The sequence below is a fragment of the Sminthopsis crassicaudata genome, chromosome 2 (genome assembly GCF_048593235.1).
Source record: "Sminthopsis crassicaudata isolate SCR6 chromosome 2, ASM4859323v1, whole genome shotgun sequence".
NCBI classification, from domain to species: domain Eukaryota; kingdom Metazoa; phylum Chordata; class Mammalia; order Dasyuromorphia; family Dasyuridae; genus Sminthopsis; species Sminthopsis crassicaudata.
This window is the reverse complement of record NC_133618.1, coordinates 218021517-218036425: the sequence shown is the minus strand read 5'-3', so window position 1 is coordinate 218036425 and position 14909 is coordinate 218021517. Positions and strand designations below refer to the sequence as shown.

Here is a 14909-nt window from a genome sequence, read left to right as displayed (position 1 = left end):
TTCATGTAATGAATTTATAATTTATATGTTTAAATTGTAAAAATAAGTTATCAAGCTATGTTGTCCAGCTTTTGGCATGCTTAGTAAGCCTTGAATAATTCTCTGAAAATATTGTTGAGGTGTCAAAAGGTTATAAAACTCAAAAAGGAGGGTAGTACAATAGGATTTTGAAAAACTTTCCTACTTTTAATATTCTATTCAATTTAGATTAATTCAATATTTTAAAAAATGCATTTATTAAAAACTATATACATGTCAAGCACTGTGCTAAACACTGGGAATGCAAAGACAAAAAAGAAATAGACCTTGCCCTGAAAAAAATTTAATATTCCACAAGGAGAAAACAAAGTAAGCACAGATAATATGTACAAATATAACACCCCACTCTGGCCTATTTTTCTCACTTGCATTCATAGTCACAGGTCGGGTTCCCAGAGGATGATTTCTATCTTGAATTCCGGAGGTAACTTTGTGGGTGACAACTTCTATTTTTTATTCATATATGTGTGTGTATGTGTGTGTGCATATATATATAATAAATTTTTATTTTAAATCATGAAATTATATTACTGTGCTTACTTTTAATAATCAAATAGAATATTTAAACAGTTACTATCAAAGGTATTTACTAAGAATTGTATGAAAAATTGATATAAAACATCCTCCCCCCCAAAAAAAACAAATCTGACGTACACTCTTCTACATATACACATAATCTTAATCTATGGTGGTAATGAGACACACATTGGGAAGCATATGTGCCCAAAATAACTCATAATTCCTAAAATGAAGGGATAGAAGTCCTTTCTTTCTTTGCAGAATCCTAAAACAACTATACTTCAGTATGACTTCTCTATTTGTCTTGTTTGATTGATCTGTGGAATGGACTATCTCCCCTTATACAAAGTACTCACATGCTAATTTTGGAGAAATAAGCAAACAATTGGGTTGTTCAGAAAAGGTTTCTTGTAGGAACGAGCTTCTGAACTCTATCTTGGAAGAATTTATGAATTCCAAAAAGTAAAGTGAGAAACAAGCACATTTTTGTTATTTAACTCATTGAGTTGTATGTGACTCTTTACAACACCAATTAAGGTTTTCTTGAAAAAGATACTGAAGTGATTTGCCATTTTCTCCTCTAGCTCCTTTTACAGAGGAGGAAACTGGAGCAAACAGGAATAAATTACTTGTCCACAATCACACAGGTATTAAGTGTGTGAAGCCAGATTTGAACTCGGGAAGATCAGTTTCTGGGTTGATGAGACTCTGTCCACTGAGCCACCCAAACCCTAACTTTTGTATGTAGTAAGGGTCCTTAGGTAGCAGTAACAGTAGTAGCTAACAAAGTCAGAAAAATTTCAAATCTGGTTTCATTTTCTTAATAGCTCTCTAACCTTGAAAGTCACTCAGTCTCCTTTTGTCTCATTTTCCTCATCTGTAAAATGGGGGTCATAATAGCGCTTGTGCCCCAAGATGATGGTAAATTTAAATGAGGCAATAATTGTAAAGTGCTTACACACAGTGCCAGTACATAGTAAACTTTATGTTAAATATATCATTATTAATAATAATCATGACTATTTTAATTCTGCTTTTAGCACAATGCCAGGAAGATGGTAAGAATAATACATGATTTTTCATTGTTGTTAGGTTGATTAGCCTCTGTCTCACCCCATCAAATGAGCATAACCTCAGTCCAATTCTGAGACTAAATGCAGTACTTTTTCAGTCCCTAAATTTGAAGCCAAAAAAAATTTTCAACATTGAAAACTCTTTGCATATATTTAGAAAAATAAAAAGATATTTTTATAAAAGAAAGCAATCTCCCCTCCAAAAATTTTTCATTAAATTCAAGAAACAATGCATAGACTCCAACTAATGTTTTTCATCTCCCAACAAGCCTTGATTTCTGGCTTTGGAGGTGCAGCATTTCTGACTCTAATCTTAGATAATGAAAATAAAGTTTCTTCACTTGGAAAAATAAAATGAATCCTTTTGTATCTGGCTTGAGCCTTAGGTTAGAAAGTGCCATCCAGGACTGAGTAACATATATCATCTGTACATGAAAAAATGAAAATTTTGACATTTTCCAGGCATACTTTGATAGCTATATAATGAGGATCAAAGAATCCCAGTGAACTGGTACGGTACAGAAAAAACCACTACCTAGTGAGCAAATATGTCTCTGAGAGGTATACAGGGTTGGGTCATCTAAATAAGACCAACAATCCTTCTAGCCTTGGAAGTTTTTAAATAAAAAATATCTCCCTTTCTTTCAGTTGATACAAAACCTCTCAGGTCACACTTAGTTAGCTTTTAAACCCTCTAACAACAATCCCTTCCTCTCTTGGAAATGGATTAGGGATTAAACAGTTTTTCTTCAGCCTGAGATCTAAGGTTATCTTACACAGAGCCTGCCAGTTTGTGCATTAGTGGTTACCATTAGAAATGTAGAAATATCCTGAGAGTTTGTCATTAAACCCTTGACAAGAGGATTTCACAGATTCAGGCCACATCCTTTCAAGCTATAACTGGGATCACTTGTGGTAGGTAAGTATAATAGCTACTTATCTATTCATTAAAGGAGGTATTATGCTTTTGGTATTGCAAGCTAAACCACACTTTAACATTGAAGTATGTTGACCAGAGAGAAATTTTCAGATATAAAAGTTTAAACTTTTCTATTTCCCTGGATTCCATGACACCATTTTATTCTGGCTTGGTTCCAAACTCTCCTGACCACTTCTTCCTGATCATTTTTAGGTTCATCTTATTCCTTCTCTCTTATACTCCCTATGTCCACCCCTCACAGCTAGGCTTTCTTTTCTTTTCTCTCTCAACTACATGTCTACAGGTATGGATTCTTCTACTTCTTTTCTTGGGAAATCTCCACTTTTCCCTCTTTATCTCTAAACCTGACTTCTCTTATATACTCCAGTTCTATTTTTCCAACTGCCTATAAACATATCTAATTGCTATTCTCTCAGTATCTAATTCAACATGTTCAAAACAGGATTCGCATTTCCCTTAACTTTGATTCACTTACCAATTTTTCCATTTGCCATAGTGATATCACTATCCATGCAATAGACACCCCAGAATCAACATTGAGCCTTCATATCTAAGCCTTCAAAATTTTATCATTTTTGTCTTCTCTCCTCCATTTCCATCACTTCTACCCTAATCCAGATTTTCCCTACCTCTCACCTTAATTTCCTTAGCTCTAGCTTCTCTTCACTCTAAAATATTTCTTTAGTCAGTCAGCTCTCATTTATTAAACACCTGCTTTTTCCCATGAAAAGAGTTAAATTCTGGGGAGAGAAAAAAAAAAAGGAAACAAAGCCTCTGGTACAAAGAAGCTTACATCCTAAGGAAGAAGAGAACATGAAAATAAATATGTACAAAACCAGTATGCCAGATAAAATGGAAAGTGAATCCACTAGCATTAAAGAGGTTAAGAAAAGACTTCTTACAGAAGATTTAAGTTGAAATTTGAAGGAAACCACCAAAGCAAGGATACAGAAATGAGGTGATAACTACAATTCCCCAATAAACAATGGTTCCTTTTTATCTACCATATAAATCCCAGAGGCAGTCCTAGGTTTTCAAGTTCCTCTATAGTTTAGCACCTTATTCAAGGTGATTTCTTCTTCCTATCCAACAATGTGCAGCTTGAAACTGTGAGTTCCCTGTAGGCAGGAACTTTACTTTATATGACCTTGAACAGAACAAGTGCTTAATAAATGTCTGTTGTTGAAAGATAGCTCTATGTCCACATTTTCTTGGTCTTCTTAGTGGATCTATACTTCTTTTTAGTTCTTCTATTTATATGATTCTTATTAATTCCTCAAAGTCCAGTTCAGAATCCACATTTCTTATAAACTTCCCTAATTATTGTAATTCATATTTTTATTAAGTCTTATTGCATATATAGTCCATACCTTGCATTTTGGAACTCAATTCCAGGGTAGTGTGATAGCAGAAAACATTAGATTTAAAGCCAAAAGGTGTCATATTTAAATTCTATCTCTTAATCACTATTTGATATGACTATACACATCAAGTAAACTAGTTGGCCCTCAGTTTCATCATTTGTCAAATAAGGATTTTGGACTAATTGGACTCCAGTTCTCAATTTATAATTCCATGATTTTCTACTTGTCCCTTTTCTCTCCCTAATCTGTGAGCCCCTTGAGGGAAAAAAGTATATCTTCATTGTGGAGGTTCAGTATAAATATTAACAACTTACTGATTATTATATTGATACATCAAGTGGGTCTTATCCAAGATTCATCAAAACAACAGGGAGAGTGTTCTTTCATGATTTTGGCTGGCTAGGTTTGTGTCAGACACATTCCAGTGGTTTCTAAAAGGATTATTTTCATATATCACAAAATGACTGAAGGCAAGTTCCATTCAGCTTGAGGTTGGCAAAGTGAGTATTGAGCCAGCCTCTGTTGTGCTTTGAAAGAAGCAAACAATTACTGTAGCACTCACCCAACAATATGCTCAAAAACTGGTAAATGAGAGAGTACCAGAGCATTAAAGAGCTTCGCCTCAAAAAGAGACTCAGGAGACTGTATACTCCTCAGGGATCTTTGGATTTCACTGGGCTCCTTCAGAAGACATTCATTCCTTTGTCTTGTAGCTCTTACAGCCAGAGGGTGCCTTTAATGTCTAACCTAAATCTCTCTTGCCATAATTTAAGACATTTGTTCTTCTTACACTCTCTGTATCAGAAAGAATAAATCAGGAGAAGTGATTATATATGTTAACCCTTAAAATCTTTGTAAAATCTCCTGAATCCTTTCTTTAATTCACAGGGGAAAAAAGCTATACAGACTATTTGTATTTGGTGTTTATTTATTTGTATGTTTTCCTTTTTTGTATGTATTTTCTATTTTATATGTGATCTGCAGAATTCCAAATGCAGAATATGACAGAATAGCTTATGCTACAGACAAAATAAGAATTGTCTTGTGATTATAAATTCCTCCTTTTGGTTAACATAGCACAGAATAAGAATAGAGTTACAAGAAGGATTAAGTGACTCAGCCAGGACTTGACTCTTGAATACCAAATTGTCAAGGATACTGACAGGGTACCTGTTCCTTTTATTAGGTAGAAATAATTGACTGACCAAGTTAGCAAGACTCAGGTAAAATAAGAAACTTCCAGATATCCCACTTCTTCCTGTTCCCTTACTCCCTCAGGAAGCCACAATTCAGTTCCTCCTTGGTTCAGCTCTCTTTATTCTTTCTCTATCTAAGATGGCTTCCGCAGCAGTATTTTTTAGGGTACCCAAGGATCTTTGCATATTGAGCCACTGTCCCACAGTTTCTACCCTCCCTTCAGCAGTGACCCTAAGTAACACCCTTCATTTTACCTTATTTGAAACTCTTATTTTGGACTTGCTACTCCAACTGAATTTGTCTTCAAAAATAGCTTTGATGATTTTTTTAATTGTAGATTTTATTTTATTTTTTAAATTAATTAATTTATTTTTAATACACATTGCTTTATGAATCATGTTGGGAGATAAAAATCAGAACAAAAGGGAAAAACCAAGGGAGAGAAAAAAATAGATAAAAGTGAACATATTGATTTATAGTCAATCTCCATAGTTCTTTTTTTAAATGCAGATGGCATTTTCTATCCAAAGTTTATTGGAATTGCCTTTCACTGAACTGATGAGAAGAACCAAATCTTTCATAGTTGATCATCACACATTCTTGCAGTAATTGTATAAAACATATTTGTGTTTCTGCTTGTTTTCCTCAGCATCAATTCATGCAAATATTTTCAGACCTTTCTAAAATCATCTTGTTCATCATTTTTATAGCAAACTAATATTCTAGTATTCAAACTAATATTCATGTATCACAACTTGTTCAGTCATTCCCTAATTGAAGAGCATCCACTCATTTCCAATTATTCGCTACCATTAAAAGAGCTGCTACAAACATTTTTGAACATGATCCTTTTTCCTCTTTTATAATTTCCTTGGGATACAGATATGGTAATGGCACTGCTGAACAAAGGGTATGCACAGTTTTATAGCCCTTTGAGCATAGTTCTAGATTGCCCTCCATAATGATTAGGTCATTTCACAATTCCACCAACAATGTTTTAGTGTCCCAGTTTCCCCACATTCCTTCCAACATTTATCATTTGCTTTTCCTGTCATCTTAGTCAATCTGAGAGGTATGAGGTAGAGGGACCATTTCTTATTGAATGTTCCTAATAGCAGATTGGCTACTTATAATTCCAAAACTTAGAGTCTCAGCTAGAAAAAGATTGCAGAAGTTGACAATTCAGTTTATACCTGATCAGCATTTTGCCTTACCTACATCCCCAACAAGGTTATCTATTTTGCACTTGAAAATCCACTATATATATTTGTTCCATAAGAAATGACAGGGTAATTTTGGAAAAGTCTGGAAAAAACTTACATGAACTGATGCTAAATGGAATAGAACTAAGAGAGTATAGTACACAGCAACAGCAAGATTATGTGATGATCAATTCAGATAGACTTAGTTCTCAGCAATGTGATAGTCTAAGACAATTCCAACAAGACTTGAGATAGAAAGTGCTATTCATATCGAGAGAGAGAACTATGGAAACTGAATATGGTCAAAGAATAGCATTTTAACCTTATTTTCTGTAATTGTTGTTTACTTTTTTCTCCTTTTTTTTTTCTTTCACCTTTTGATCTGATATTTCCTGCACAGCTTGACAAATATGGAAATATTTTAGAAGAATTGCACATGTTTAACCTATATTGGACTGCTGCTATTTTTACTTCTTTTACTCCCTGAGGAGTATTTCCTCATTCTTATTGCACATTTTTATTTCTTGACTCCCCTCACAGTTAGGGTTACTTTGATGCAAATCTGAAAATTATGAATAATTCACTGAATTTAGAATCAAAATTATTCTTCTTGTATTTTCTAAGGATATTATCTATAAAAATAAATCCTTGCATTACCTCCCTCCTTAGGTAGATACATGATACAATAGATAGTATGTTGGACCTGCAATCAGGAAAACCTGAGTTCAAATCCAACCTCAGATACTTATTTGCGATGTGACTTTAAGCACCAATTAAACTACTTGTCTCAATGAACTCAAATATAAAGTAGAGGTAATAGAACTTATCTTGCAGAATGTTGTAAGGATATTTGTAAAGCTCAGTGCCTGGCACATAGTATATCCTATATGAGTTATTACTCTTGCAGTGGTGGTTTTTGTTATTATTATAGGTTTATTGTGAGGAAAGTACTTTATTTAAATTTAAATACAAAATTGAATGGCAGATAGAACACTTGCCCTATAGTCCAGAAAACCTGACTTAAAATTCTACTTCTGATGCTTATTATTGGTAGGATTCTGGGTAAGTCATTTAACCTCACTAAGACTCAGTTTTCTTCTCAGGAAAATGGGAGAAATAACCTTGTGTTTATAGTTTTATTATCCTGGAGAAAACTGATACCTCAGAGGAAAGTAAAAAAATAATGGCATCATAACAATATTTAATATGGGAATATCCTCTTATTTCATATAATAGGCCTATAGATTTGGCTCTAAAACAAGATTAAGATATCAGTAAGTTAGATATTTTTGTAAATTAGATAATTGAGGCTGAGAGAGATTCAGTGTTTTGTCAAAAGTCATAAAAATAAGATTTAGAGTCAGGATTGGAACCCAAATTTATCTGATTAGTCTAAATTCAATATTTCACTTGCTAAAATATTTTGCCTGTTATTAGTATGCTTGCTTGCTTAGCATGTTCCTTATTTGACTGCAATTATTTAGGATATGAATTGAAATAGAGTTTTTGCAGATCCTTGAGGTACTAGGTACTACTTAGCAGTGTAAAGCAGTTGTATGTTTTTTTGTTTGTTTTTCTTCAATGGCCTTCAGTGTTGCTTTTGTTGTGTTTTGTTTTTCTGCCAAGGTCATGTTTTCTTAGATGGCAGTATTAAGATTAGAAGGATAGGGCCTGACAGATCCCAAATCTAAATGGCTTTTCATAGTAAATCAGATATTAGGCTCATTCTCCAAAATGGTCCTGTTTGACCTCCTAATGTCAAGCATGTTGATGACCTCCTAATCCCATCTCTATAACCAGAAATTTTATCAGCATCTATTTCGGGGCACCAAACCATGGCTCTCACAATGAACAAAGATCACATGTTACCTATAGCATAATGATACCACATTTATACAGAGTCAGCAGGTAGCTATTTACAAATCACTGGCAGTGAAAGCAAAAATCATTCACATTCATTATATAAATTATAACATTACCAAATGGAACATTGTTTATAATGGTGGGAACCCAAGGGCAAGTTACTTTTGTTCCTGAGAGCACCTTTTACAATTAGAACAACCCTTGGGGCCAGCTACCTTTATTACTACAAGAACACAAGAGCCATCTTCTTTATGACTGCCTTCCTGAAAATATATCATGATGATAGTTTTTATTTTGAATTACAGCCTGGTTAAAATGGTCATTGGAGCCAGGAAAGATATTTTAGTATTGTCTTAAAAAAATAGGGAGGGAGGAGGCACTGAATCTGGAGCCAAACTTTCTCTTTAAGAGTCATCAGAAAAGATTCTAGCCTGTACAATAGAAAGGGAAATTCCTAGTACACAGTGGATTTGAGGGGACTTTTGGAGCTAGAAGAAGGTAAGGATAGAGAAATGATGATAGGAAGAAAAAGAAAATGGAGTTCCAATCCAGTCATCCTTCCCTCTCTTTTCCCCTTTTCTCAGAGGCAAAGGGAAGATGCCATTCAGCTTTTTGGTGTAAGCATAAGTTATTTGTATAGATAGTAGAATGTGTTCAGTAACTTGGGCATTAAAACACACACTTTTTATGGGAAACAGAGATCAAGTGTGAGGGACACAGTATGCATCTTATTCATCTTCCAAGGTTTGCGCCTCAATAGGAGCTACTTCTTGAAAGAAAAGTACATGAAAATTGAACACTACAACTCAGTGTCTTTTTCTAGGTCCAAAAAACTTTCATAAAAAAAGGAAACCCATCATCCAAAGATGGGAGTTTTTTATTGCATAAGACCAACAAATTGTCATGGGTATTTTCATCCCCAACCACTATTACCTTTAAGGAGCCGGGACTGTCCTTGCCACCAACAATCACAACTTCTGCCATGTCTTCTGCGTTGGATGATCGACCATGGATGAATAAAGCTGGGCCAACATCTGATATGTTTTTCAGGGCAACTAAAGCCCCATCTGGCTTCACCTGGAAGTAGGAGTTGGAGACATCAAATCTCAGCTTGTCATTTCCTTTACAGTCATTGAATGTCACTGAAAAAAAGAACATAAGAGAAAACATGTTAGCAAGGCTCCCCACTTTGGAATCCTTGAGTCCTCTTGCTCAGGGCTACACTCAAAGAGCAGCTATATCCAAACTGTATTGAAATCCCTCCTGCAACTCCACTTATACCAGAATCTTCACTTATACTGATGTCTTTCATTCATAAAGGCCCAGCAAAATAGACACAGTCATTTTCCCAAGCCATAAGTAGCCATGGAACCTGCCTTTTGAAGCTTTTCTTTATTTTTAAGCAACCTGATAAACAAAAGTGAATGAATTTCTTTGCAGGCTATCAAGCAATGACACCCAAAGGAACCTATCAGTCACAGTGTATCCAGCAAGGACACAAGTCCTTGGATTTGTTGGTTCAATTCTCAAAGCATTTATATTCTAATGTATACATTAGTTCTGGAGGCCTCCACATTTCTCAGAGACTTTCTCCGTTCCTCTATTTCATTGTGCTAGTTGAGATTAATGAAGACATGCCCACTAGCATCTCCTGAAACTGAAGTCTAAAGTAGAGGAAACAGCTTTGTTTTCTTCATGACCATCAATTTTTATTCATCAGACAAAGTTAAACTGCTTCAATTAAACAACAAGCTAGGAACCTGGCTCTTCCAGTTACCTCTGTGAAGGTTCTGTCCCTAAGGGAGATTAATGCCCATGGGTAGTAAAGAAAATATTAGTGTCAGAGTGAGAGAAAGTCAGGGAAAGTCTGCCAAGGCTCACCAAGGGCTCGGGCAGGTTGAAGTTAGTACTAACAAAAATGTATTCTGCTATTATTATTATTATTATTATTATTATTATTATTATTATTATTATGTCATTCCTCTTAATCCTCCCTTCAGGATTGGGACATTTGCTGTCATCACAATTGTTTCCCCAGTATTACTTACATTATTGATAACTCCTTTGACTGGATGCTCTATGAATCAGAACTTCCCTCCCCACTCCCAATCTCAATCACTTCCATGAAAAATGCATTGTTTAAACCTTGGTAAGAATAGGACTTGCCTGAGCACTAACCTTAACCACATTAAGAAGGCCAGATCTCAAAAGGCTAAATCTGCTCAGAATGACAAATTATGATCTCTTAGCCAAAAGACTTGACTGGACTAGCCTTGTGATTTCACTTGCATTGGGAACACATTGTTCATAAATGGAATAAAATTTATGTTTGCTGGGTTTATAGTAAGAAGAGAGGTTGCAAAATTCTAGCTGTATGACTTGGAAAAAATTGTTTCTCACTGAGCTTCAGTTGATTTGTCTGTAAAATGGGGATGTTATTTCATATGCTTCATAGACTTATGAGGAAAGCACATTTGCTATCTTAATGTTTTACATAAAATTTATGTAAGCTATTGATATTTTAAGTATAAGGAGGACCCATCTGGTTGGAGTCCCAGGGAAGTAGGGCAGTGTTTGCCCCAGCCAATGTGCTAACACTAAGGGCCTTCTTACAGGTGTGGAAATTCTGAATACTTTACTTGTTTCTAATACTAGCAGACAAAGGCATGATGGGAGCTGAAAGTAATTTATCTCCTCAACCTAAATATCAAGTGAGCTTTGGGGAGTTCCTTCTGAAATGAAGCAACGTTGTGAAAGAGTAAGACTTTATCTGAGAGATTTTGTTTTTCCTTTTAGGCCAAATGAAAGTGCTGGAAATATGTTTATGGTAATTAGTAGAGGCCTGTTTTAGACCAAGGCAGTCTTAAAACATTGCAAAAATGTCACAGTGGTAGTACCATTATTGTTATTCTTGCTATTATTATTTGACAATTAAATTGCTTTGATAGGTTTTTCTACACAATTCTTTGAGGTAATAAAGTAAGTCAAGACTTAAAAATGAGAAAATAGTTCCAGGGATACACTTTTTAGTACAGAGTTGAACAATGAATTAGTGCCTTTACTGAGCAAATGTGCCTACAACATTAGTGTTCTAACTATTACACCCCTCAAATTATTTCTCCTTATTCCTATGTCCTTTGTCCAATACTTTCTCCTGGTCACTATTCTTATCTTTTCTTGGTATGGCACTGGAAATAGCTGCTCCAGAGAGGTCATTCATGGTAGAAAGGGAAAACTTGCTGTAAACTCTTCTCCTACTTCAAGGCTGGTGTGATGATTATATGGATTTCTCAGAATTATCTCAAGTGCAGACTCAAATACTTGGTAGCTGTATGACCTGGTCAAATCATTTAACTCCTGTTGACATCATGCTTCCCGTCTGTAAAATGGGTTTGGACTGGATGGTAGTGCTTTTCAACTCAAAATCAATCATATGACCTCAGAAGTTATATAGTTTAATAGCTGAACACAAACCTCCTTCTAGATCAGTGTTGGCTATTAACTAAGTAATCCCCCAGCTTTTGTTTAAAGAGAAACAATAGAGATAAACTACCTGCTAAGGGTACCATTTCCAAACACAAATAGTTCTAAAAAGTGACATTAATGGAAAAATATTATAGTTTATTTTAAAACTGTTTAAAAGATATTACGTAACTTTAAGGCATCCTTTTTCCTTCTGCTTTGTCTCAATAAGTACTCAATGCCTCAGTCTTAGTAGATATCCTCAGAATCCCCTTTCATTTCCTCCCTCCAGGCCCAGTAGAATTTATCCGGCCACCCTGAAGTCTAAAACCAAGAACTCAGCCCGCCTGTGATCTAGGCCAAGGATGGGTAAAGGCAAGGAGTCAGCCAGAAATCATTGCTTAAAGCAGCTATTCCTTAAATAAATATATTAGGCTTGTAATTCAGACTCAAACTTTTTTTTTTTAAATGGATCAATTTTCACAGTTGAGCAAAAGTCTAGTTGAGTAATATCTGAACTGTGCATCTGACACATCTAAAGGGTTCTTATACCCAGCAGAGAGATTTCATCCTTTTTTTCCGGGAGAAATAGGGCCTTCTCCCTCACTGATTCCTATCTTGTTTCATGTTCTCTGTAACAGCGATAGTTTGATGCTATCATGCTTAGATCACTTTACAATATTATTAACTTTATTGATGCTGCCAAATGTCAGTATTTTTCCAACTCTTAAATAGAGATTGAGCCCATACATTTCAAGACTACAAAGTATAGCGAACAAAGATAATATTGAAGATTTTATGCCCAATGATTAAAAACAAAACAAAAAAAAAAACTGTTTCCTTCAAATCAACAAATGAACAGACTTCTATTCCATAAAGGCTTTTCTCTCCTTTTTAAGTTAGATGTATGATTTAATTTGTACAGAGTTCACTGCACGAGGAAGCTTTTCCTATCAAAGCAAATCCTCAGTTTCTCTGAAACCTATAAGCAATCTCAGAAGGCTGTTGGGATCACTAAGAGGTTAAGTGCCTTGTCCAGACACTTTGCTCATAAGTGTCTAAAGCAGGATTAAAATTTAGAGGTTTTTTTTTTTTTGACTCCAAGACTAACTCTGCATCTACTTTGTGACAGTTTCTCAACAGTTAGACAATCAGTTGACCAAAAATTGATCAAATGCTCTCAATATGCTGAGCCCTGTCTATACTACATTCTCTTGAAATAAGAAAATTAAGTCTCAGGTCTTCCCCTTACAAAGCTAACAGGACATTGCAAGACAATACACAGGCCTCTACTGTTAAGATAGAAATTCCCATTAGACAGTCCCATTGGTCCCATTAGACAGGTACAAAATTGATGTACAGTTCAGAGGAGAAAAGTCTTACTTCTAATTGGAAGAAATAATATTTACTAATTAAGTTCTTATTATTTACCAGATACTGTAGATATAAAGAAAGGCTAAAGGCTTTCAAGGAGCTTATATAGGTAGCATTTGAACGAGTTCTGAAGGACTAGTGAAATTTTTAACAAAATGACAATTGAACAGCAAGAGATAGAAGGATAGGGAGAAGGGAAAGAGATGACTTAGGGAGAATGATATTATTGCCTTCAAATATTTGATATATTGTCATCAGAAAGAGGGATTGTACTAGTTCCTAAAAGTCAAAGACTAAAAGAAGCATCAATGAGAGGAAATTGAAACAAGACAATCTGTTTCAATAAAAGGAAAGGCTTCCTAATAAATAGAGTTATCCAAAAGTATAATAGGTTATATCAAGTAGAGAAAGTTTGCCCAACAGGAAAGTTCATCAAGTGGATCCAAAGTTTATCAAGTGGATGCCAAGGCCTTTGTGTGGGGGTTAAGAGACAGGAAAGAAGGAAAATTGTGTCAATTTACAAACTGAAACCAGTTGTCCTCAGAGAGTGTATACATTGCAGGTGAAGAGCACACTATAAAAGACACTAGGATGGGATAAAGAAGTTCATGTTTGGATCCATCGCGAGTGATTCAGTTTACTTGAAGGTAGTGCCTGTGAAAGAAACTAATGAAAGTCTGAAATAGCAAATTAGGGTCAGAGCATGGAGCTTCAAATACTAGATTAAAGATTTTGCATTTTACTTCAGCATTTTTGTAAACTATCTTTGAGTGAGGAAATGATCAGAATTGCATTGGCAGTACAGTAGAAAGATCAATTACAGTGAGGGAGAAATTTGAAAATATCAAGTCAACAAGGGGATGATTACAGAAATCCAAGTGAAAAAATAGAGGACTGGCAATATGAGAAATTAGATGGAAGGGCAGGTTCAGCAAACTGATATTGTTTTGTAGTAGCTTCGAGGGGGTCAATAAGACAGTAGAACTGTGATTCCATGGAGAAATCAGAACTATGTGCAAAAGGAATCATATAGTTTTAAAACTGGTAAAGGTAATATAACTTAAGTTTGTCATGACGAGCAAGCTGAAGCCAAGGGAAATTAAGCTACTTGTCCAAGGTCACTCAAGGAGTTAGCACTTGTGCTCTATCATGAAGAGGTATTTCAATAGAGTGGTGGCAATATAAACCAGACCACAAAGAGCTGATGTAAGAACAATGAGAAAGTTGCATAATTCTACATCTATAATTTTCTCTGCTATGTATTTTATCAAAGCAGGATGGAAAATGGCTTTTTAAAAGACTCAATAAAGTGTAGATTTGAATTTATTGGAATCAATGGCTCAGAATTGCCCTTCTAGGCAGCTGCTCAGAGACTCAGCAGGAGAGGGGAAGAAGAAAATGCTTGAGAGATGGGAGGGCAAAAGCAAACTGCAAAAGCAGACCCCACTCTGTGTTTCAATTATGTTTTCACTGAGTTTTCGCCCTCAGTGTCCTCTGAGTTTAATCCAAACATTATGACAATAGGAACTTCATTTGGGAGAGAAAACTAAGATTGAAATAGGAAGGTTTTCACATGAATTTGAAGAGTTTAATCTTCCTGATCTTGATCTTAGGCTCTTTGATTCAATTCCTTTTGGATTTGCTACTCATTAATGGAAATTTAAGAGGAGCAGAATTAGAAAACATAGAAATGAGAAGAAAACAGGTTATTAAGACAGGTAATAAGAAATGCATGATGTGTTTAAATATACCTACAAAATGTCAACTATGCCTTCCCCTATGCACTATAATTCAGGTCCTCTGTAAACTGGGTATTTTCTTATGGTAGATTTGTGTAAATCAGCTGTTCTAGTACACACGCTCTGCTTTAGGCAAG

The 14909-nt window shown here is 35.1% G+C and overlaps 1 protein-coding gene across 2 annotated transcripts in view; it reads right to left on the bottom strand.

Moving 5' to 3' along the window:
- LOC141555396 (cadherin-13-like) overlaps window positions 1-14909 on the bottom strand; it is a 956506-nt gene that overhangs the window by 517677 nt on the left and 423920 nt on the right. For both annotated transcript variants that reach the window (XM_074288232.1, XM_074288231.1), the window contains exon 3: window positions 9131-9339. In XM_074288232.1, coding sequence (XP_074144333.1) covers window positions 9131-9339 — 209 coding nt within the window. The remainder of the gene's footprint in view (window positions 1-9130; window positions 9340-14909) is intronic.